Source organism: Takifugu rubripes, chromosome 19 (genome assembly GCF_901000725.2).
Source record: "Takifugu rubripes chromosome 19, fTakRub1.2, whole genome shotgun sequence".
Lineage (NCBI taxonomy): Eukaryota > Metazoa > Chordata > Actinopteri > Tetraodontiformes > Tetraodontidae > Takifugu > Takifugu rubripes.
In genome coordinates, this window is record NC_042303.1 from 16,806,767 (window position 1) to 16,827,968 (window position 21,202).

The 21,202-nt window shown below is 47.8% G+C and overlaps 2 protein-coding genes and 1 long non-coding RNA gene across 13 annotated transcripts; 2 read left to right on the forward strand and 1 right to left on the reverse strand.

Moving 5' to 3' along the window:
* The first annotated feature begins 156 nt into the window (after positions 1 to 156).
* Positions 157 to 7,017, forward strand: mbd1b (methyl-CpG binding domain protein 1b). Of its 9 annotated transcripts, XM_011614333.2 has the most exons (17): positions 167 to 1,034; positions 1,385 to 1,899; positions 2,092 to 2,229; positions 2,360 to 2,498; positions 2,700 to 2,944; positions 3,033 to 3,115; positions 3,218 to 3,261; positions 3,951 to 4,091; positions 4,168 to 4,245; positions 4,362 to 4,382; positions 4,458 to 4,550; positions 4,737 to 4,898; positions 4,999 to 5,178; positions 5,264 to 5,335; positions 5,415 to 5,495; positions 5,638 to 5,730; positions 6,022 to 7,017. In XM_011614333.2, the coding sequence occupies exons 2-17, from the start codon at positions 1,532 to 1,534 to the stop codon at positions 6,493 to 6,495; spliced, it is 2,412 nt and encodes an 803-aa protein (XP_011612635.2). In that variant the 5' UTR covers positions 167 to 1,034; positions 1,385 to 1,531; the 3' UTR covers positions 6,496 to 7,017. The 9 variants fall into 9 exon arrangements, with proteins under 9 accessions (XP_029682185.1, XP_029682188.1, XP_029682186.1 ...); XM_029826325.1 differs by having other exon boundaries at positions 157 to 1,034; positions 4,362 to 4,550; positions 5,020 to 5,178; XM_029826324.1 differs by having other exon boundaries at positions 160 to 1,034; positions 3,221 to 3,261; positions 4,362 to 4,550.
* A 697-nt stretch (positions 7,018 to 7,714) lies between these two features.
* Positions 7,715 to 8,906, reverse strand: LOC115246816 (uncharacterized). The gene is made up of 3 exons (XR_003885891.1): positions 8,787 to 8,906; positions 7,979 to 8,035; positions 7,715 to 7,825 (listed from the first exon to the last, which is right to left on the reverse strand). It is a non-coding gene; the product is annotated as an uncharacterized lncRNA (long non-coding RNA).
* ccdc120b (coiled-coil domain containing 120b) lies at positions 7,809 to 20,890 on the forward strand. 3 transcript variants are annotated; one of them, XM_003973719.3, is made up of 10 exons: positions 7,809 to 8,658; positions 13,914 to 14,011; positions 14,881 to 15,011; positions 15,454 to 15,555; positions 15,634 to 15,754; positions 15,831 to 15,890; positions 16,618 to 16,771; positions 16,856 to 16,957; positions 17,275 to 18,294; positions 18,438 to 20,890. In XM_003973719.3, exons 2-10 carry the CDS (start codon positions 13,963 to 13,965, stop codon positions 18,532 to 18,534), a joined length of 1,836 nt encoding a protein of 611 aa, XP_003973768.2. In that variant the 5' UTR covers positions 7,809 to 8,658; positions 13,914 to 13,962; the 3' UTR covers positions 18,535 to 20,890. The 3 variants fall into 3 exon arrangements, with proteins under 3 accessions (XP_003973768.2, XP_029682191.1, XP_029682190.1); XM_029826330.1 differs by lacking the exon at positions 7,809 to 8,658 and adding an exon at positions 8,830 to 8,946; XM_029826331.1 differs by lacking the exon at positions 16,856 to 16,957.
* Positions 20,891 to 21,202: the final 312 nt, after the last annotated feature.

The following is a 21,202-nucleotide window of genomic DNA, read 5'->3' on the forward strand; positions in this document are numbered from 1 at the left end:
GTGACGCTGCTCAGGTAGAATCCTGACATCTAGCGGCGGCGATGCGAATTGCAACACCACCGTTCTTCCCTTTTGGCGACCACAAATTTGCTAAAATTGTTTTTTTTTCTTTAAGTATGTATTTTTATAATGGTGTATTTATTTTTATTCTGCAAAAGTGTTTTATTATATATTTTATGCTCAGCTGAAGCCATTTTAGCGGCCCTAGGGCAGCTTATTCATTTCCAATACACTACGATTGTGCCATGAGCCTGAAATTGACATTTGGGTCTTTTGAGAGCCGGTTCAGGATTTAACCAGTATAGCAATGGCCAGGAATACTGGGAGGACTTGTATAACAAGCAAGAAAAGTTGGCAGTGATTGTAGTATAAGATTTGACTATATGTGCAGTTTTCCTTCAGATTTTCCCCCTCAGGACTGAAGACACAATTGCAAGAACTCAGGTTTGGTGTGAAAACTGCCGTCAAGCTGCTCAGCAACGCAAAATTAGGAGCCTGTGCAAATATTAAATGAACCAGAAAGGAAAAATAAAAACCTTGATTCCCTGCGAGCCGCTGCAGCGCTGAACACCCGCGACTATTAAAATCGTTAAGACACAGTTATTGGCTTTAATGACTGCTTTATACCTAAAAACGGCCGTATTTTGAGCCACCCTGGTGAACGCACATGTTGGCAGCCCAACCTATAGGCGGGGTCAGAGTTTATTTTCATGCATTTTGTGTTTAGCCTTCCTTTGTCCAACCACTGCTTCCGTTAGCGCCTGTTGTTAGCTAGCTCCGTTTGCTGTCTTCCAAAGAGTCAAGTAGCTTCTCTTATTAGTAACAGGCCAAAGCCAAGAAAGAAAAATCATTCTGTCGCTGTTTCTGTTTCCCACGTGAATGAATAGACAAACATTTTTACAGCGGCAATGATATACAGAAAGAGTGATGGAATATTGATGTAGCATCCATGGTGGAAGGCTAACCGAGGCTATGGTTTCCACCCTCTGCAGAATCAATATTTATAATGTCATTTCTGCTTGTCTAAAGTACCGGTAAGTGTTGCCTAGCGTGACACCACGCTGCTTATGTTTGTTCTGAGGTCCTAGATCCGAAAAGTGTAAAAATGAGCTTCAGAACCAGAACCGCTTCCAGCTGTTGAGTTTGCTAGTGTTGCTAACACGATACTTATGCACATGCTGTCCTCTTCCTTAAACTTACCGTTAAGATCAGTAAAACCAAACACGGTAAAGGTGATTTAAGGTTGCATGTGTTAACACGCTGGGATGTGTGCACGACATAGGCACGCACATATGGGCCGCTAATGCTAACGGTTTCGACCACTAAACAGTAAGTTGTGTTGTTAGTTTTGGACATGTTTTATTTCATCCTCTTTGTATTTAAGGGAACTGGTAATTGCAGTTCATCAGCCTTCGGGCCGGAGCAGAAGTCCGTGATGCATCTGATGACCCTTTTAAATGGGATGCGAGGTGCCATTTAGAGCATCTGTGGCTTGTTTCCAGAAAAAACACCTTGGTCCGTTTGTGCATCAATGAGCCAAGAACCTGAGAGTCCTGTTCCTTCCAAGGAACCTGAGGAAAATTTGGGAGAAATCACAGATGAGGACAACACTGAGGATGGATCCACTTCAGAGGAAGCAGCTCAGGATCCAATGGAACCCTCACAACCTAAAACAGAACGCCCCAATTCAGTCGCGGTCCGGGAAATTCTGGGAGAGGAAATGGAGGACTCAAAGGCCGCGTTCGACGAGGCCCCCGTTGATTGGTTCGAGCCTGTGGAGGAGGACGAGGAGTTTGACGGCATTGGCAAGAAGGATCCAGAAGAGGAAAGTGTTGCAGGAGAAAGTGAACGGAGCGAGAGCGTGTACGGCAGCGAGAAGGCCTACAAGAAGGTCTTTCAGTAGGTTCACACTACAGCCGCGTAAGATGATGCAAGGCGGAGATGTCGGGGTCGTGTGATTGTTTTAGTCTTTGTCCGTCTCGAGGCTGAAATTCTCTTATCCAATAATAAGCAGCTCTGCTTTTCCGCTGTGATTTCGGTATTGACGAGATCTCATGAGATTTTTCCCCCCTTTTTCTCATTTGAATTCAGCCGCGTTCCCCGCCGTCGACGCTCACATCCGGACGAAGGATGGGTCGAGTGGCCCGTGCTTGGAGAGGGCTGGAAACGGAAGGAAGTTGTCCGGCGCTCGGGCTGCAGCATGGGGCAGAAAGACGTGTATTACATGGGGTAAATACGCGTCCGTGTGGGCAGGAAGCACCTTGTTCTGTATATCCTGTGGGACGGGCCAGTTCAGGAGGGATGCTGGGAAGCACCTGAGCACTGATGGACTCTGTGTGTGTGTGTTTGTCTTTTTCAGTCCCCACGGTGACCGTTTTAGAAGCAGAGTGGAGCTGGTGTCAGTTCTGAATGGAATCCTTGACCTGACGACGTTTGATTACAAGACGGGGCAGTTCTGGGACGGCAAAATACCACCCATAAGAAGCCGAACCAGAAAGGTATCGTTAACGTCATGATTATTAGACCGTTTGTCTTTGACGTGCAGACTTATTCAGACGTGATTTTGATTTATCATTCCGTCGCTTTAGCGTCCGATGTTGCGCAACAGCAACCCCTTTTTCCTTTCATGTCGCCCCCCTGAATGCAGAAAAAGGGGCAAACACACTGTAATCTCACACTTTTCTTCATCTTCCCATCAGAGGAAAGCGCGGGAGCGTTCCTCCTCAGAGTCCAGCTGGATGGAGCGAGACGAAGGCGCCGACACCCCCGACTCCCTCCACACACTCACTCCCAGCCTGGGAGCCAAAAACCACTGCAACCAGGACTCCAGCCACCGCTATCCACCCGCAGAAGATAAAATTAAACTTCCTCTTTTCTCGCAATCGTCCAGACGGATGCCTGTACCCTCAATTAATGGAGAAATTGGGTCAGAGGACAAAACCCTGTGAGTCTATTGTTATTACGCTTCAGACCTTATCGGCGACGCCCTCGGGGTGATTAAGGGAGGATTTGAGCCGTGTGTTTGTCTGCAGGGTCTGTGCCAAATGTGGCGTGTCCTTCACAGGAACCTGGTACGACAAGCAGAGGAAGCGGCCCTGCTGCCCGATGTGCTGGGGTATGTGGCGCTCTGCCTTTGCGTTGTTCTCTGAGAATCCGTGAATGAAAGGCCGGGCAGAGTGACGGCCACCTGTGACAGCTGTGCTATTTCCTCTTCCAGCAGCATCTAAGCATAAAGAGCATCCCATGATTCGCTTCAGAAAGGTAACGCCTTCCCCGTTTTTTGCTTTATTTTCGCACCCTCAACCACAATCGGCTCGGGTTCAGAACGTTCCCACGACACCGTTGACCCGAAGCAGGCGGGGTCCAGCTGTGGTGGGCTCAGGAACCCTGACGTGTTGTCAGAACCCCCTGAGATGTTCTCCAGTTGTCCGTAATATGACGTCTGACTGCACGATGCAGCTGTCACTGTCTGACCTACACACCCGAGAGGAGAACTGAAGACCAGCTCAGGGATTAAGGTTCCAGATCCTACCACAGAAACTCACCCTCCACCTCTGTAAACAGTGATGAAGATCAGCTGGGTCCTTCTCAGTTACCATTGAAACCATCCTTGGATCATGTCTGAAGCTTCTCAGTCATCCAGGTCCTGGTGGTTCTCACCCAAGAGGCTTCAGCTCCAGCTGACTGTTGGGGAGTTCCAGGTTCTTCTCCTCTTCAGGAGCCAGGAACAGGGTGGCGGTCTGGAACATTCTCCCAACAGTCAACTGGAACTGATGAAGCCTCTTGGGTGGGGGCCAAACGTCTTCATGGAACTCAAGGAGCCCATTAGTCACGCTTCACCTCCCGGAACGTTCCTAAATGATGCAGCTACTGTGCCTTTAAGGCTGGATGAGCGTGCAGACGCGTGCACGAACGGTGTCGTTGACTCTCACCTCTCTCCTCCCTCCCAGTGGATCCCGTGTGGTCAGTGCGTCGGCTGCCACAACACGGTGAACTGCGGGCAGTGCGCCAACTGCAAACACGGGACGCAGAGCCCCGAGTCCCGGAGACGTCTGTGTCGAAAACGCAAATGCATCTGTCCCGTTCGCAAGGTAGGCGGACGGACACCCGATCGCCACGTCCGGACGCTCCTCAGGCAGCTGAAGACTCTTTTAATTGATCCAACAGGGTTCTGGGAGCGGAAGTTTCCTCCAGCAGATGAGTTACGACAGTCCCGACCCAATTACTGATGGCGTGAGGTTAAAGGTGATTAAAACCGGGCTGTTTCATGAGAAACGTGCGCTGGATTCTCAGTGTCGCTCACTCCGCAGCAGCTTTGACTTATAAGACCTTCAAACTCTAACAAGCACTTTGTTTTACAGGCTGAAGTCACAGACCCGCAGGTACGTTCTGATGTCCACCTCCAGCCGCTGCAGCCCTTCCTTCCCCCCTCTCACCGCCGATGTCTCCTCCTCCAGTACCCGAGTTTTAAAAGCAGCGACACGGAGAACCTCTCGCTCAGCCTGGACATGGACGACGAAGACGACGTGTCGACGGACGACGACGAGGACGTGAGTTTTCCTCCAGCCACCGATACGGACTCGGCGACGGCGCCGCGCCCCTCCTGGGTCACGGCCGCTGTGGCCTCTTCCTACATAGCTAACGGAATCTCATCCATTGTTTTTTTTGACCTGTCAGAATTTGAAGTTCTACTATAAAATCAAATCAAATGATTTAGGATCTGTTCTTGTTTTTAGTGGCATAAGAAGCGAAAGCGGCGATCCTGTGGAGAATGTAAAGCCTGTCTATGCAGGAAAGACTGTGGCACATGTGATTTCTGCATAGACAAACCCAAATTCGGTGGTAGCAATAAGAAGCGACAGAAGTGCCGATTACGTCAGTGTCAGAGACAGGCAATGGTAGAACCCTACTCATTTCCATGAAGTCACTAGTTTATTTCATGCAGTAATTATATGAGAGAGATGGATTTTAAATGTTCCTGTGCTTATTATCTGGCAGAGACACTTGTTGCCTTTCCAGATGGGACAAGATGACTGCGAGCAGGACGGCGCGGCGCCGCCGGGCAGGCCGAGGCCTCACTACACGTACAGCCGCAAGTCAACATTCAAGAAAAATAAAGGGGCGGCTTCTGGTCTGGACCTGACTGACAATGAAGATGACAACAGCAACTCTAAAGTGGTGGGTTCCTGCCACGTTCTCCTGGCCTGCTGGAATGTCCAGGAATATTTAGCATTTGCTCCATGTGTTGGTGCTTGATTCTTAGATAAGTTGGAGCACGGAACCGGCTGGACCCCCCACTGAAACCGATGTGAGAAGCAAACAGGCGTCCAAAGAGGTCAGAACAGACTGTGAACGCGTTTGTGTTGTCATTTAAGGTCTCTTGGTGAAATGACAGCTTGATTTTACTCTTCCAGCTTGTGAATGATTTGGATTCTGGGCAGAAGAACGGATTACCCGAGAAGGACGTTAAAGTCAACCACCTCGACTCCGAGCTGGTATGTTTCTGTTAGTCAGGATCTCAGAAAACCTTCCCCATTCCCCGTGGATGGACTGTAAAGTTCTGTTGCTCAGCAGTTCTTGTGCGTTGGATTATATAATAGAAGTTGGAGTTTAAGCTTTAAAATGATATAATTCCAGGAGCACCTCAGCAGATGGGATGCAGAAAAATCCCACCCGGTCAGAGACAGTCCCAAGCATCCTGATGAAGATGAAAAGGAGGAATTCCCCAAAGTATGTTCCTTTAGTCTGACATTTCATCAGACACAAACACCCTCTAAGTTTAATTTCCCACATATTTCAGTGACAAATCTGAAATAAACTGCTTGTTAAGACGGCAGATGTGTAAACCAGGATGAGAACTGCACTTTTAAGGAAAGCAAGCGGCCGTTTATCACCCTGGTTGGAACCTAATGTTGTGACAGTCTGGTTTGCTAACCTCAATATTGCAGAACAGGAAAAGCCTCATAGACGACTCTCGTTTTTCTCAGCATCTCTTTTCATCCCGGGTTTTGTTTTGCACAGATAACGGAAACCTTCAGTTTGGCGGACGTCCCAGCCGGGAGCGCCGCGGACGCAGAGAGCCAGCTCATGAAGCTGCTCCAGTCTCTACGCACCACCGTGCTGCCAATCCTTTGGTACGCCATAATGGTGCAAGGCCCACAGCTGCAGCTCATCCAGTGCTCCAAACGCTCCACCATGACTGACACTATAGTGATCATCGACCCGGGCTTCTACTATAAGATCACGGTCCAGAAGCAGCCGCTGCTCCCCACCCACCCGCTCTACGACCAGCACCCGGGACGCCTGACCTCGGCCGGCGAAGTCGTCAATCTGCTTTTAGCCCTGGAGAAGTATGTCGTGTGTCACGGACTTCCCCCTAAACAGAATTTTTATTACAAAGACCCCCTCATATTGGAGCGAGCGTCCACCTGCCACTTCTTAGTTAAAAAGAAAGAAGGCGTCTGTAGTAATTGTCAAGCGCTGCGAGGATTTTAAGGTTCTGTTGTGGTGTTTTCCCATTTTTGACCCCCCCCTCATTTCTGGATTTACACATTTACCTCTGGACTAAGCTAGAGGGAATCCACATAGGCATTCCAGGAGCCGTGACAGAGTTCCTCCTCGGGTCTTTGGAAGCTCTGCTGGCGTTTTACAGCTCAGATCCCATCAGCCCTCCGTGTGGCCATGGAGGGGGGGGGGGGTTGAAGACCCTCCAGTCATTATTCCAGGTTAGAACGGCTGCTTATCCCCAGATTCATCTTCTCTCTGACCAAAAACACAAGTGAAATTGGCTCTCGGTCCTTTCGTAACCACCAATATTTGACCACAGTGCAGATCTGTTACACGTGTCATGTGCAGTATATTTAATTTAAGTTTTTTTTTTGCTTTTTTTAGCAAAAGGAACAACATTCAATCAATATATTTCCTCAGAAAGTATTGCAGAAAATACGGATGCACAAATGTTTATAATGTTTACCATTGTGGAGTTACATTATTAAAAAAAAGGAGTGTAATAAACAAGACTGTTTCAGATGGATTGTAGGTGATAAAACATTTAAACATGCTAAAGTCTCCCAACAGGCCCGGGCTGGTGTACGTAAATCACACTGGAATTTCAATTCAGTGTCGGAGGGAGAAACGCCGACGCTGAATAAAGCATGAAGCTGAAAGGTCGGTCGGGATGATCCATGTGGCTCCGCGGAGGAGTTTGGAGGCTGTTCAGACAACAGCTGGTGCTTCAACAGTTGCAGCTTCAGACGCCTGCAGGAGGGAACTGCTGCAGCAAAGGAAATAAAGCCGATGAAGCTCCTTTCAACTTCAGCTGCTTTCAGGGAAAAAACCCAACCCTCCACTGTTGTTCTGGAATCCTGATCCCTCTATTGTTTACTGGTCGGGACCCATTAGCAGGATTTTCACTTCTAATGTGAGTTAGTGTGAAGAGGAGGTCAAAGATGGTGTCTTCAGCATGTTTCTCCCTTATTTTCTTCCTGTTACGCTTCTTTTTTGTCACAGAAAGGCCCCTCAATGAAACATGCTCATCCCTTCACTGATGTTTTTGTTGGAATCTTTGTCTTCACGTTTTACAGAAGTTAAAAGCAAACGTCCGTCCATCATGTGGAAACTAAAGAGTGGCGTAAATCTGCACTCCAACCAAATTGGTTCTCTGGAGTTCTGCTAAATTCAATAAGACCAGGAGAATCAGCCAGGGTGGGATGTCCTCAACGTAGAGTGACAAGTGTCCAGTTCAGTTTAGACTTTACGAGAGCGCGATGAAAGGAAATTAAATCAACATCTTGTAGGAGACTCCAAGGTCAGCTGTGATAAGGTCCTTGTATATGAGGAGAGAAAATTAAAGAAGATAAACAGGATTCACTCTGAGAAGGAAGCCTCCAGCAAGACTGGAAGAGGCTGAAACACAGAGAAATCTGCACAGAAATGATTTAAAGGTGGATTTTTCTGGAGCCGAAGTCCAAACACCGACCTGAGAAGAGTGGTTGGCCGGACTTGAAAAAGAATCCACATCTGATCCGCATGAAACCTGTCAGAGAAACGGGAGTAAAATTACAGTCTTCAGATGTCTGAGACCTGCAAAGGCAAAAAAAAAGGCTTCTATATTTGAAAAAGAAGAACAATAAAGCCGTGTAAATGCTGGCACGTGTGCTAAGGAATCGGCAAACGTTTATTGGCACCATATAAATGGCTTTTAAAACAAGCCAAATCTCAGTTGCCTTCATTCGTCCTTAGGAACGCAGGCGGACGCGCGCCTGCACGCAGCCTAATTGGTTCTACTGGCGCACTTTATTGTGCGTTGGGAGCCACGCATGGTAACATCTGGGAGGGGCCTCGCTGCTGTGACCGTGTGGAGGCTCCTGGCTGTGGGGGTTTTCATCCGGTGGAGACGGGAAAGCTTTCTTCTCCGGGAGATCTTCAGGGATGCGCAGCGCCGTGACACTGCTGCTGCTGAGACCAGAGTCGGGACGCGAAGCCACCATGAAACAGGCGCCTCTCTCCGCCGATCGCAGATCTCGGAAGGCTTAATTGGCTGATATTTTCTCCCAGGGAGGATCTCGTCCTCTGCTGTCACACGGAAATGATTTTTCTCGTCTCGCTTTTGCGTCAGAGGACCATGGAAACCTCCGGAGGCATCGGTCATGCTCTCGGGTAAGAAGGGCTTCTGCTCCAAGATGTCCTCGTCCCGACTGGGCGTTTTAGTCAATAATACCCGTGGATGTGTTGCGTGCTCAGCAGCCAGGCTGCGGTTCTACATGCATTCATCATCGGAGACGCACCTGGGTCGTGTTTTGGCGTCTACAAATGTGTTTCATTATCAGCCGCAGCTGCCCGCCACGACCAGACCAGATGCAGATGCAGGATGGTTGTTGCAGATCCACAAGCCGGTTTAAACACATGCACGGACTCCCCGCTGCTTCTGCTGATCAACAGGCAAAGGCAATTATTCCAGCACGATCAGTTGAACACAGGCCGGGTTTGAATCAGGGGAAACTTGTCATTGCTCTGTGCATCTGGTCCCTTCGTTTCACCGTTCCCACATACGACTGCCGCCTGTTCTCATGCAGCAGCCTTAAGCCCCATTATTAACAGATTCCTGAACAAGCATGTGCGTCTGGATCTGAAAAAACTCTCCCAAACGCGTCGTTGGGGTCAGCCGGCGCCTTCGGGCTGATTCACGGCTTGTCCGCCTCTCTGTTTTCAGAGGATTTTCCACTTTGCTGCAAGCGTTTGGTTAAAGTGCTGATCCTCCTTATTTTTGGTTGTTGTGTTTGCACAGGCATTAATTCTGAGACCACTGGGCTGGTTGCAGACAGGTTTGATGTGGCTTTTTGTGTGTGAGGGAAGCCAGGCCTTTCATGCTCCGATTCATCTTGTTCGGGGGGGATTTTGACACATAATGGGTGTTTGTTTCCTTTAATTAAAGTCTCCCTGTGGGATTTCTGCTAGTGTGAGTGTTGCAGCTCAGTCAAACACTTTGAGTTGGATCCCGACTGGCACGTACACAACCATCCACACGGTAGCGGCGTGAGGTTCAGCAGCTGCTGGAAGGTTCAGGTGTTTCCGAGAAAGCCTTTTATTTAATGAAAATGCGCTCTCGGTTTCATCCAAATGGGTGAGTAGTGCATGAGCGTAGGGAGTCAAATCCCCAAAGTTATCAAGGAAATATGTCAGAGCAGCAGAGATAAAGCGGGGAATTCACCTACATTTCTTTCGTCAATGTCGGAGACTTTATCTACAGGATGTGTAGGTAATGACCGCTAAGTTAGCCTCCACACACCCTAATCTCCCCCCAGGATCCCCCCAAAATCAGACACAGGTGAGCCACAGTTTTAACAACTTTAGGGTGACGAATACTGTACAGGAATCCCTCCAGGTGTTGCAGGGCAAAGGGAAAATGCAACGGTATAATCCCAGGAGAGGTTAGCCCTACATTCCATTCTTTATTACACCCCCACCCCCCCTGTAGTTTAGCAAAATCCAGGTGGATAGCAATCACCAAGATTACTTTATTTGAGCCCTGGTAGCTGTGTCAAAGGTGAGCGTCGAGGCCAGGGAGGAGGAAAATGACAGGATTGGTCACTCTTTGCTAAGCTGCCCTGCTGCATGCAGATAAGCGTGTTATAAAGTGGTATTTTTAGTATTTTTATGGATTTAGAGGACACAAGAGGAGACGATAGTAGTGAGGGAGGGGCAGAGTCACAAGACCTCAGGTGGAGGTAGCTGAGGTAATCCTCTGATGTGCTTCCAAATTCGCCTCACATTTATTTTTACATTGAAAACATTTGGAATTTTCCTGACATTTTCTTGTGGTTAAATGCCAATAAGGAGCGTCCAAGTCCCCCCCCCCGTAGGTGGACCTTAAATGTTACTTACATTTAACTTACAGCAAAAGTCACATCACAGGCCTCCTGCACATGAGTAACGGGAGGGTTCAAAGGCCGGACGGCTTCAGGAAGGGTTGCCATGGCGGCGGGAGTGATGACCTTGCAAAATGAGACATTGATTTCAAAGGCTCGCGTTCTGCAGCCGTTCCCGTCGTTCTGAGCGTGGCAGCAGTCTCGGGAATGCTGGAATCAGGCTGTGGCGGGAGCGGCGTGCTGGAAACCCGGCCCTGGTTACTACAGTACGCCTGCTGCAGCTGTGTCAACACCAACAGTCAACACGCCGGCTGGAGCGTCACCTGTCTGCAGCTCAGCTGCTCCACTGTCTGCTAAAGGAGTGTGTCCACAGACGTGGACTTGCAGGAGAATCACGCCCTGTCCTGATAATGGCTGTGACAGTAGTAGCATGTTTCTGGAACTCCTGGGCCAGATAAAAGCTGACAGCAGAGAGAGAGAGAGAGCGAGAGAGCATCTGTCTGTGTTTATCAAGGGATAAAGAGGCCTGATGTAAAACTGTTGCCTGTAGTAATTCAGCTCCGCCATGAACGTTGCAATCTAATATGTATGACTTCCAAGCCTGTGAGAGAGCCGTGCACTTCCTTGTGTGGACACAGTGGGTTTGGGTCTACCTTACAGGCTTCAGCGTTTAGCCCGCCGGACTTGAATATTAAAGCGCTCGCTGATTTGCATTCGTGTGATGCTGCGCGGGGGCAGCGCTCCCACCGCTCGGCTCATGTTTTAATCAACATGGCTCCCACCGTGCGACGTATCCACACCACCGTCGGCAGCCCCTCCTCAACACAAGCTAAGTCAACACGTGCTCGATGTGTTGCATTCGCATCTCTCGCCCTCATTTCTATGCCGAGCCCTCCTTTGATGCGGCTCTCCCCGTGACTGATTGTCGGCCGTCCCGCCATCGCTCCTGTGGGCTTCTCTGGAATGCCGTACGGCTACCGTACCTTTACCTCCGCACGCAGCTGCGCACCAGATGTTTGAGCAGTTGGTGCTTCGCTCCACCCGTCAGTAGTTTGGCCTGGAGGTGACCCGTTATTGTTGAAGGACTCACCTTTGTCTTGTGGTGCCCTATTGATTATTCTAACAACGTCATTTCAAAATAAAAGCCTATTTTAAGAAACTGAGGAGAGATACAAGTTCCAGGATGGATCCCAGCAGCCCATTTTGAGCCAGAGGCTTTTCCGTGATATCTGATTTTTTTTTATAAATCATCTACTGCATTTTATAGTGAATTAATAATATTTCTACCTGCTTTGTAGCTTCTGGTGGCAAAAGAACGACCAATACGAGAAAAAATGGGGCGTGAACACATACATTATGGTATGTCTCACAGGCTGAGGTCTGACTGACCGGATTAACACAGATGGGAGAGGTTTCAAGGGGCATCGTGCTGGATATTAAAAATAATTGATGATTCCAGTTGAGACACTGAAACTGTGCTGCCCTACACAGAAATGTGCACAGGAGAGTCATTAAGTAAATGCATTTGCTCTACGTTTTTACAGCCCCTTTCAAGTCCACTGGCTCCTCCAAGCTCTTTATAACGCCTGTCACATTCGCCTCGTCACACATGTGTTCTCACACCCGTCGCCGGCCCTTCAGACGCCGTTTGGGAACGTTTGACACGTGCTCCGAAGCCTCCTTATATTTTCAATTCGAAAGAAGGATTTGTTAGGAAATGTTGAAGGAAGTCTGAGCCAAACTGCGAGTTTACCCAAATATTTCATTTTTTTTGTTGTTGGAAAAGACGGGATTAGCGTGGGGGCGGAAAATTAAGCAAAACCTGTGCTTTTAAAGCGAAGGTCCCAGGACCTGAGAGAGGATGTCTCAAATTCCAAATGGCCTCGTGTGAGAGCAGCGAAGGACGGTCTGGTTGGAAGAACAAATTGTGGGTCTAAACAAACTAAACCCCCCCCCCCGAACTGAACTTTCTCTGAAGCTTTGTTCATCCTCTGCTGGTCATAAAGTTCAAGCGAGCCCCCGGCAGCAGAACAGCTGAGTGTTCAAGAGAACAAAAGTGCATTTTATTGGCAGTAAATTTCACCTTTTTCTCATTTGTGTTCTTTAAGTGTTACCTTCTCCTCTCCTGCCATAAATTATCGGCATTAATGAAACAGCAGCTAAACCAACGCGTCGGAGGCCTGGTGGCCTTTTCCTTCCGAATTCTGCTGCCCGGCAACCATCCAGATGAATCCAAAAACCTCAGAAAGTTCCCCTCAGTGGGTCTTCCTGCTCCTCCACGTTCGATTAGAGGGAAATCGGATGATCGCAGCCCTGTTTTGTGAAGCTTCCCTCACGCGAGGTGCGTTTGTGTGAGCAGCGGTCGTAAATCTGCTCGTCGTTGTCAGTCAGCGGGAGGTCAAGCACGCCGGAGGTTTTCACTCAGCCCAGCGCAAACACGAGCTGTTGGTACAGTTTTCTGCGCAGGGGCAACCTCGGCAAAAGTATTCCAAGTATGTCGTCTCGTTCTTTGTAGTATTTGACTGGAGATAACACAAAAACTCATTTTTCCTGATCTGGACCAGCTGCTCGTGTACTTAAACAACCCGTTCCCTTTTTTTACAGATAGATACAGAACGCCGCGCACGTATTCCTCAGACGATTCCTCTTATGCCTTCCGTCTCCATCTGCCTGAAGTGGGTGTCGAGATGCTTCTTTACGGCGGCGGCTTGCGAGCCGCGCTGAATGAGATGCATTTGGCAGAAATCGGCGTCTCTATTTCTGGATGTCAGATCTCCGTTGGGCTTTATGGGAGAGGCTTTGTTTGGGGTGAATCTCCATTGTGCACGTTACAGCATCATTTGACTCATCTGAACATTTTTCGTGGGGTGTGGAAGCAGAAATGAATAGCAGTCTAATTTAATTTCAGGTAAATTGGGATGTTTGTGCTTGGAGCAAAGAGAAAATACAGAATATCTGCCTTTATTCCTTTTCCACTCTGCTTATTCCGTAACTTGTAGCGTCCCCGTGGCGCTTTCTTTCCCTACTGTATCTACTGAGACGTAACACACGTAGGGATTTGATTTCTCCCTCTTTGTTTCTGTTCATACATTATTAATGTTACCTCATTCTTCCTTTCCTTTCCATATTAATTGGCTGCTAATTGTATCTGAGAGTTAATTATAGAGGCTATTTCCACTTTGCGAAAGCCTTAAGGTGCACACGAACTTCTGTTCAGAAACTTTCTGATATGTGGAAGGAAGGCGCAGACAGTAGTTTGTTCCGTCCCGATGTTGCTTAGCTGATAAGCTGAATACATGTCTGACCTTGTATGGCTGTGTGAGGGGTTAGCAGTGAGCCAGCTTTGGCTAAGATGGTGTGGGACTAAAATCAGAAAAATAGTCCCTTACTACAAGTGGGGGCAAAATATAAACATTGAGAGCAGACGTCCAAACATTAAGGATGTTAATTTAAATGTAAGATCCTCGACTACACAGTCCATGGGTATTGAGGGTGGTAATTAGAGAATTAAGTGTTTATCTTCTATTCTTTTTCCCCTTTCACCAGGTAAGGGTGTGGCTCGGCGCGCGTTGTGAAGTCCCTGGATTTATTGCACATGGAGGTCAAAGGACATGTGATCACATCCATGGGTTTGGGGGCTCCCGGTGAGTATTGACGACCTGCAGATTAAAGGCAGGCACCGTTGAGTCTGGGCAAGCCTGAGGCGGCCTGAGAAGTCTGATGGCTTTTCCTCTTGTTTCTCCCCACACAGAAGAAAAACAAAAGTGTTTTTTCTCACGGGAACCACCAGCTGAAAAAGCAGCTTCAAGTGTGAAGGCCTTTTGTTAACGTACTGTCCCCGCAGCTGTCAGCTAGTTTTATCAGAACGCTGAGAGAACGGCCATGAGAGGACGTCAGATTTGAACAAGGAGGAATGTTGGAAAAGAAAACATTTGGAAACAGTCAAATGAATATGATATTAATAGTACGGTTCCCCTCCAGGTGAAGATTAAAGACTAATGTCAGTGAAAATATCAGATTAGGATCAGGACCCGATGAGCCTTAAATATTCAAACTGAGCGTTCCTGAGATCACATGTCTCATTTCATCATTTTTGCTCAGTTTTTCCTGCAACTTCCTGCTGCCGAGAGCTTCATCGACATTCATGTCGCTAAATTGATCCCACAAAACTACCAGCACGGCGCTCTCTAACGCTTTGAGATCCCATATCTGCCTTTTAGGAGGAAAAGACACATCATTTTGAGAGTTTACCTACCAATCAAAACTGAGGAAAGTGATATTTTATCTAAAAACGAAGCTCTTTTCTGCTATACTATTTATTTGCAAACGCTCACCTTTTTCTCCCGTGTTTTAATTTACGTTGCTACGTTTTCACACACCGAGATGATATCAGGGTGGAATCAAGCATCCGACAACCCATCGTAATGAATTTTCGGGCTGCTTTCCTTTTCTCTGGAATGTGCGGGAACGAAACAAGATAACGTTCTAATTCGGTCTGTCTGATGCTGCGTAGATGTTCAAGACGGCAAGGACAGCAAGCAGCAGGCTGAGAGGATCGCAGCCCTGCAGGAGAGGAAGGAGGCCCTGGAGGCTCTGCTCCACAGTCGAGTGGGAGAGCTCAGACAAGTCTGTCTGCAGGAAGCCGTGAGTAACTCACCCCTCTGTAAAAAATGCTGTGTTTCCCTTAATTATATCGTCTGGAATCAAGCTGGGAATCAGTGTTGTTTTCCTTTTGTTTGCCTCAGAAAAGTTGCATATTGAAGCTGGTGCAGCTCCAGCTTGTACAGCTGAAATCACTGCTTAATGACTGTTTATGTCTGTATTTTATTCTGGAGACGTTTGTATGACTGCTTTGTTCCCGGCTTCAATAGTCTGAGATATCACCCACTGGTGCATCTTTCCTCCTTTCATGATGAGTTATGACAGAAGCTTTAGTTCTGCCACAGGAATTATAGGTTGTCAGCTGTTTAAAGGCTGACACTTGCAGTCAACTCTTAAGTGGTGTCATTTTATATAACACTTGGAGCTCACAGGCCAGTGAGGAAATAGATTTTAGCTCCTGAGCACTAATGAATGTCCTCTGCAGGAGTTGACCGGGAAGTTGCCGTGTTCCTTCCCCCTGGAGACGGGAGAGAAACCCCCGCTGGTGCAGCGCAGAGCTGGCCTGGCGCCCAACGCCAAGGCAGACGTACGCCGTTACCTTGAATGTCACGTTTTAACGGCGTGAGTGTGAAGTCGGGTGCTAACTGTGCGCTGACTCTTTTAGGATGAGGCTGCCCAACGGAAGCAGATGAAGGCCATTTTCAGCGGCGCTCTGTACCGACACTCTGAAAACGATCGCAATGTCCCGAACAACAAGAGGACGGTCCACCGAGGCTGTCACACAGGTACCATCGCAAACCTGCGGAAAAGTGACAAAAGTGCACGTGGTGCATCACCCGGTTATGTTTTACTATCTTTCAGAGGACACTGTCATGTCAGAGAGCACGAGCTCCATGTCAGATTCAACGTCTCACGACAACGGTGAGTCGCCCAGACCCAAACTGCCTCCCAACATTTGCCTTTGTCTCTGGCGTTTATCCGACATTTTCATATCGGTAATGAGCTTAACTGGTGCAGTAGCTGGCAGGCAGGAAGCGTCACATTCAAAATGCGTCACTCTCACTCAGAGTAGCGGGTGAGAAATTCATTTACGCCTCTGACGTAAGTGCTTTTCACCCTTGTTCCGCCGCTACCAAACACCAGCGGAGAGCTTTTCACTCATTTGAATCAGTGTGTGTGTGTGTGTGTGTGTGTGTGTGTGTGTGTGTGTGTGTGTGTGCTGCAGTTTTGTTCCATCAGCCGCATTTAAGCTGCAGAATGTCTCAGAGCATCTGTTGGCTTCTTGATTCTGTGATTTCTTCTCTGCAATGACAGAGTACGCCAATGGAGTTGTTGCTTTTCTTTTTCTTTTTTTAACATTATTCACTGTTTTTGCAACCTTAGTCACAACACTGGTGTTATTTTTTTCAACGGACAAGAATCCATTAATTATCCTAAACACTATCAGGCGATAGACGCTGAAAAACATGAAAAGGGAGCACCTAGTGGACACATTGCGTATTACATGGGATTTTGTCTAATCTCAAAGCCAAACACTCATCTTGAAATGAGAGCTAAAAACAACATTTAGCAAGCTTTTGGATGCCTTTGTGCGTCCCCTTTTTCATATTCGAGACTGAATTTTAATGATCTTTTCTTTTCCATGAAGAGTCTTCCCCAAGCGTGGCTGCCGACCAGCGCTCTCTGTCCCAGCCCCGGCTCACCGTGGGCAGCCCCGACCACAGGATCAGCAGGAAGTTGTCTCCGGTCGAGATTTACTACGAGATGAGGACGCGCCGCAACTCCGTCACGAGCTCCGTCAGGTACCAGTTGACCTGGCCTTTATAGCTGTTAACCTGATGTTGATGCTGGACACAAACCTATACGATAACCTCTGCCTCTCGCAGCCCAACTCACTCTTTACCAAGAAGTGCGTCTAATGTTGAGGGTAGAAGCGTTCCGGCTACGCCGCTCTTGGCCCGAACTGCTCCAATGAGCGTTCACGTCAGGTAATCCTGCGATACGCCGCTGCTTCTGTCCGATGCAGCCCAGCTAGCGCCCCACTGCTCTGTCCGTGGGTGAGAACGGCTTAATGATTTAGAAAGCAAGCGCAGAGTCGGGGCTCTCGTGATGATTAGTGTCATATTTAGCTACCAGCACCAGCTTGAGCCCGTTATTTGGTCTTTACACATTAAACTGTTCCCCCGATTTAAGTGATTTTCTGTGAAATTGAATTTCATGGTTGTGATGCTTTGGACTTACTCTTCTTCATCCTCAGCGACTGCGAGTCCTCCTAATTTCTGTGCTTTGCTTTATTCTCTCACAGGTCAGATGCGCCAGGCGGGAATGGGTTTAAGCAGTGGTCTGGCAGCCTGGACGTGCCCTATGTGATTCCCCTGGCCCAGGAGGGCTCGTCTGACCTCCGCAGCTGCCCTTACAGCTCTCGGGCCAGGCGCAGTAACAGCTCCGAGGCTCTGCTGGATAGGTCGAGTCTCCCAGATGATCCCGTGCCCAGAAATGGGATGCCCTCCAGAGGGGGGCCCTATAAGAGCTCAGAGACACTGACCGACGGCAAGCTGAGACACATCCACGTGGGCAGCCCAGAGAGGCATGCCGACGGTTCCGTGGAACAGGCCAAGATGCGTCTGTCCATGGGTGGCAGAGGAGCCGGTGCCGGCTACAATGAGCTGCTCATGGACTACATCTGGGGGAAGCAGCAGAGGATGCAGCAGCAATTGTACCAGTCCACCGGCAGGATCTGGCAAGACCTGTCCGCTCCCTGGTCCCCCGCTGTGGTTGTACCTCCTCATACCAATGGATTTTCTCATTCTCAGGTGCACCTCCCCAGTGCTGCACCTCCTTACAGCCCCATGGTCCTCCGAGGGTCACAAGCTGAGCTGCGCAGGGTCAAAGTCACCAGAACCAAATCTTGTGGACCATTTATTCCCTTGCAGCAGCACAGCCAGGACACCATCCTGCTGTCGGCATACGAGTCTCCTGCCTCTGGCACCACCACATCCTCCATTCCCAACCTACACCCCTACCAAACAGACCTATCCGGCGCCCCCTTCAGCCGCAGACCCCCGCAGTACTCCCTCCCGACCCCGGAAGACTCTACGCGAAGCTTACACAAAGCCCTCGCTCTGGAGGGTTTGAGGGACTGGTACCTGAGGAACGCCTTGGGATATCCCACCACCCCAAAGGGTCACGAGGCGGGGATCTCTCGCCTCTCACACCCCCACCCGCTGGTGCACCAGGCCCAGTCGGTCCAAGGAGAAACCGCCAACCTCCACAGATCCCAGATTCCACAATCAGCCAGCTTCCACGGTCACCCGCTGCATGGAAGGTCAGTGAATTCAGTGTTTTATGGAACTGCGACCGTTTTTACGAGTTGCGTTCCGACAACATGTAAACTTTGACCTTTGACCTTGCTTCATGCAGCTTGTTGTCTGTGAAGCTCGATTTATTTTTGCTTTGTCCCCTCGGCAGATCAATGGAGTTCTCACTCTATCAGGAGCCTCCCCATCCACAGATGCAAGAAGGAACCCCAGCAGAACCCAGTACTGACCCAGGAACCCTGGTCTGAAGCAGCAGAAATCACTCACACACACACACACACTCACACACACACACACAACTGTAGCTTTACTCATTCTTTTACGTCGCTCTCTGACTGCAAGAGTGGATTTAAGTGCAACATTCTTCCCTGGCATCTTCAGCTCTGTGGTTTAGTCTTTTAATCCAGATTATTTGCTATTATGAGGGGTTTACAGAGATTATAACCTCATAAAATGGTGTCGTACTTAAAACTCCATCCCGATAATATCGATTATTTTCTATTGACGCGTCACTGCTGCAGATCGTCACACCAGATCACGGGTGCCCCCCCCCAAACCCGTTGGATCTCCTGAGCGCGCGCACACACACACACACACACACACACACGCACACACACACACACACACACACATATGTTGATTTAACGTGACCTCAGCAGCGAAACATGGCAACCTCAGCAGAAAGAGACTGGTATCACTAAGAAATTGTAGCCCTGGAACATGAAGATGCCTTTGTAGCTTCTGTGTGTTCTGACCTGTACACGATCTTTAGGCTTCCGCTGCGCTCATGTAAACGTGCACTCACACCAGTAACAATAATAGTCATGCTTCACTTGATGTATCGATCTTTCTGACCCAGCATAAGCAGTAAGCACCTTCCTTATAACCCTGACATCCCTGTTAAAACTTTTTTTTTTTTTTTTACCAGAACTGATTTGACTCTAAATAAATTTTGTATCTTCTCTGACATAAAGCTCATCAACCTTGTGCCATACAAAGATGACCTGTAGTGCACCAGTGTAGCAGACAGGAGTGCCTGGAAGTTTTAACGCCAAACTAATTAATAGTTCCAAATGTGATTTTAAATAATGTGAAAGTGAAACCCCTAATGAGACAGGCCGGGGGATATATTCTCATATGCTGTTATCATCAGCCAGTTTGGGATCTTGTTGTATCAGGATATGGCTAATGTTTTTTTTTCCCTGTCAAGGCTAAAGAATAAAGTCTCAAGAATATTGGAATCTCACAGAAACATGGTTAATATCTTGCCCGAAGCCCCTACCACAGAGAATGATGTCATAGCAGTAGTGGTTGTTTTTAGTGTGTTTTTGTAATTTGGCTCCTAAATGTAGCCGTTGCCGCGCCGACCTTGACCCTGAGGGCTGCTGTGAGACAGTGCTGTACGGCTGTAGCGCGACTGTGTGACATAGATTTATGTGCAGTATGCTGTGGAGGACTTGAGTGTCGTATGGAGCACTTTAAGAACATCTTAAGCCTTAATTCAACACAGAGATGAGGGGCAGTAGGAAGACTTTGACAGGGTTTATTTTTCCTAACATCTACTGAAGGTCTAACCAAGCGTGAGTCTGTATATAGTGTGGATTGAACTGGTGCATTTCATGCTTATATTTTACTCCTGTGCTAACAATATAATCTTTAATATTAGCTAGAGTAGCATCTAACCAGGAGAACCCCCGCCTCCCTCCTCTCACCCCTGGGTGAGGACTTTCATTGGTGGTAAAGGGTGGAGACGGTGGTGTGAACGGAGGGCTGATGCAGTTTTCAATGATGGTGTGAGCAGGTCTCACATCTTTGCATTTGTTAATCAGAATTCCTGCTGGCTGATTTGTTTCTCTCTTTTTTTAAATATGTAAAAATTTCAACTCATTTCATGTTTGTGTTTTCATGTTTTAAAAGCAAAACTGCAGTTTTTTCTTTTTTTTAAAAAGAGCTATGTATAATAATGAAATATATTTGTAATCAAGATCTTACTAGCTGCAATGTAGACTTAACTGAAGGTAGAACAATTAATAAAATTCTCAGTAAAACAGAAGGTATTTGTCTCGTGTAAACAGGTATGTTTCTGGTTTCATGTAAGCCATTTTGGGGCTTTATTTGAATGTAAATCTTTATGTTGTCATAAGTGAGGTTCTGTCTCTTTGTTCTAAAACTGTAGCACACTCACTGTTTCAGGTTTCTGCCATCAGCTGATGCGAAATCAAAGACCAAACTTCTGTGCACGTGGGGGCCATAAATGTATTTTTCATATACACTAATGTACTCTGTAAGCAGAAAAACAAATGATATAAATTTAGCTGAAAAACAAACTATATTATATTTATGAAGCTATAATATTTTGTAGCTATCTAAACGTAGCTCGATCTCATCCGTGCGGGGATTGGTACTGTGTTAAAAAACAAAGCATTTTATTCAGCAGTGTGTTGTGATGACATTTGATTATTACGTTATTTTTTAAATATTTAAGTGCAGCTGTTTTCTCTATCATTCTCTCTTTATAACCAGGCCTATACGTTGTAGGCTTGTCCCATACTGTATGTATGAGGTCTCGCATTCATTCTACTAAATAAAGTGTCATGTTGAAGTCAGCGTGTTTGTTTATTCTGTTTTTTCAGGCCGTTTAAACCGGCCCAGTTCTATGGTATAGCAGGAGCGCCCTACGATGGGTTTGTTTCATCAGAGCCCTCAGGCACATGCCAAGGCCCCCCCCACCCAGACCAGGCTCCAGGATCAGCTCACAGGCAGATTACGTAAATTTCTCAAAGGAACTGACGTAAATCTAAATCTTCTGATGCTAAAGATTGCTGCATTTTGGCTGCGTGTGTCTGCACGTGTGCACGCTATAAAAACGCCAGAAACAGAAAAGAGTGAAATATTTCACAGTCATTCTAAACAGGT

Excerpts from the sequence above, each read along its gene's own strand:
- mbd1b (XM_029826322.1), top strand. The coding sequence starts at position 1,532 with ATGAGCCAAGAACCTGAGAGTCCTGTTCCTTCCAAGGAACCTGAGGAA. Across the intron at positions 2,499-2,699 it reads TAAGAAGCCGAACCAGAAAG|AGGAAAGCGCGGGAGCGTTC; the intron begins GTATCGTTAACG and ends TCTTCCCATCAG. Across the intron at positions 4,899-4,998 it reads AGTGTCAGAGACAGGCAATG|AGACACTTGTTGCCTTTCCA; the intron begins GTAGAACCCTAC and ends ATTATCTGGCAG.
- ccdc120b (XM_003973719.3), top strand. The coding sequence starts at position 13,963 with ATGGAGGTCAAAGGACATGTGATCACATCCATGGGTTTGGGGGCTCCC. Across the intron at positions 15,755-15,830 it reads CCACCGAGGCTGTCACACAG|AGGACACTGTCATGTCAGAG; the intron begins GTACCATCGCAA and ends ACTATCTTTCAG. Across the intron at positions 16,958-17,274 it reads CCAATGAGCGTTCACGTCAG|GTCAGATGCGCCAGGCGGGA; the intron begins GTAATCCTGCGA and ends ATTCTCTCACAG.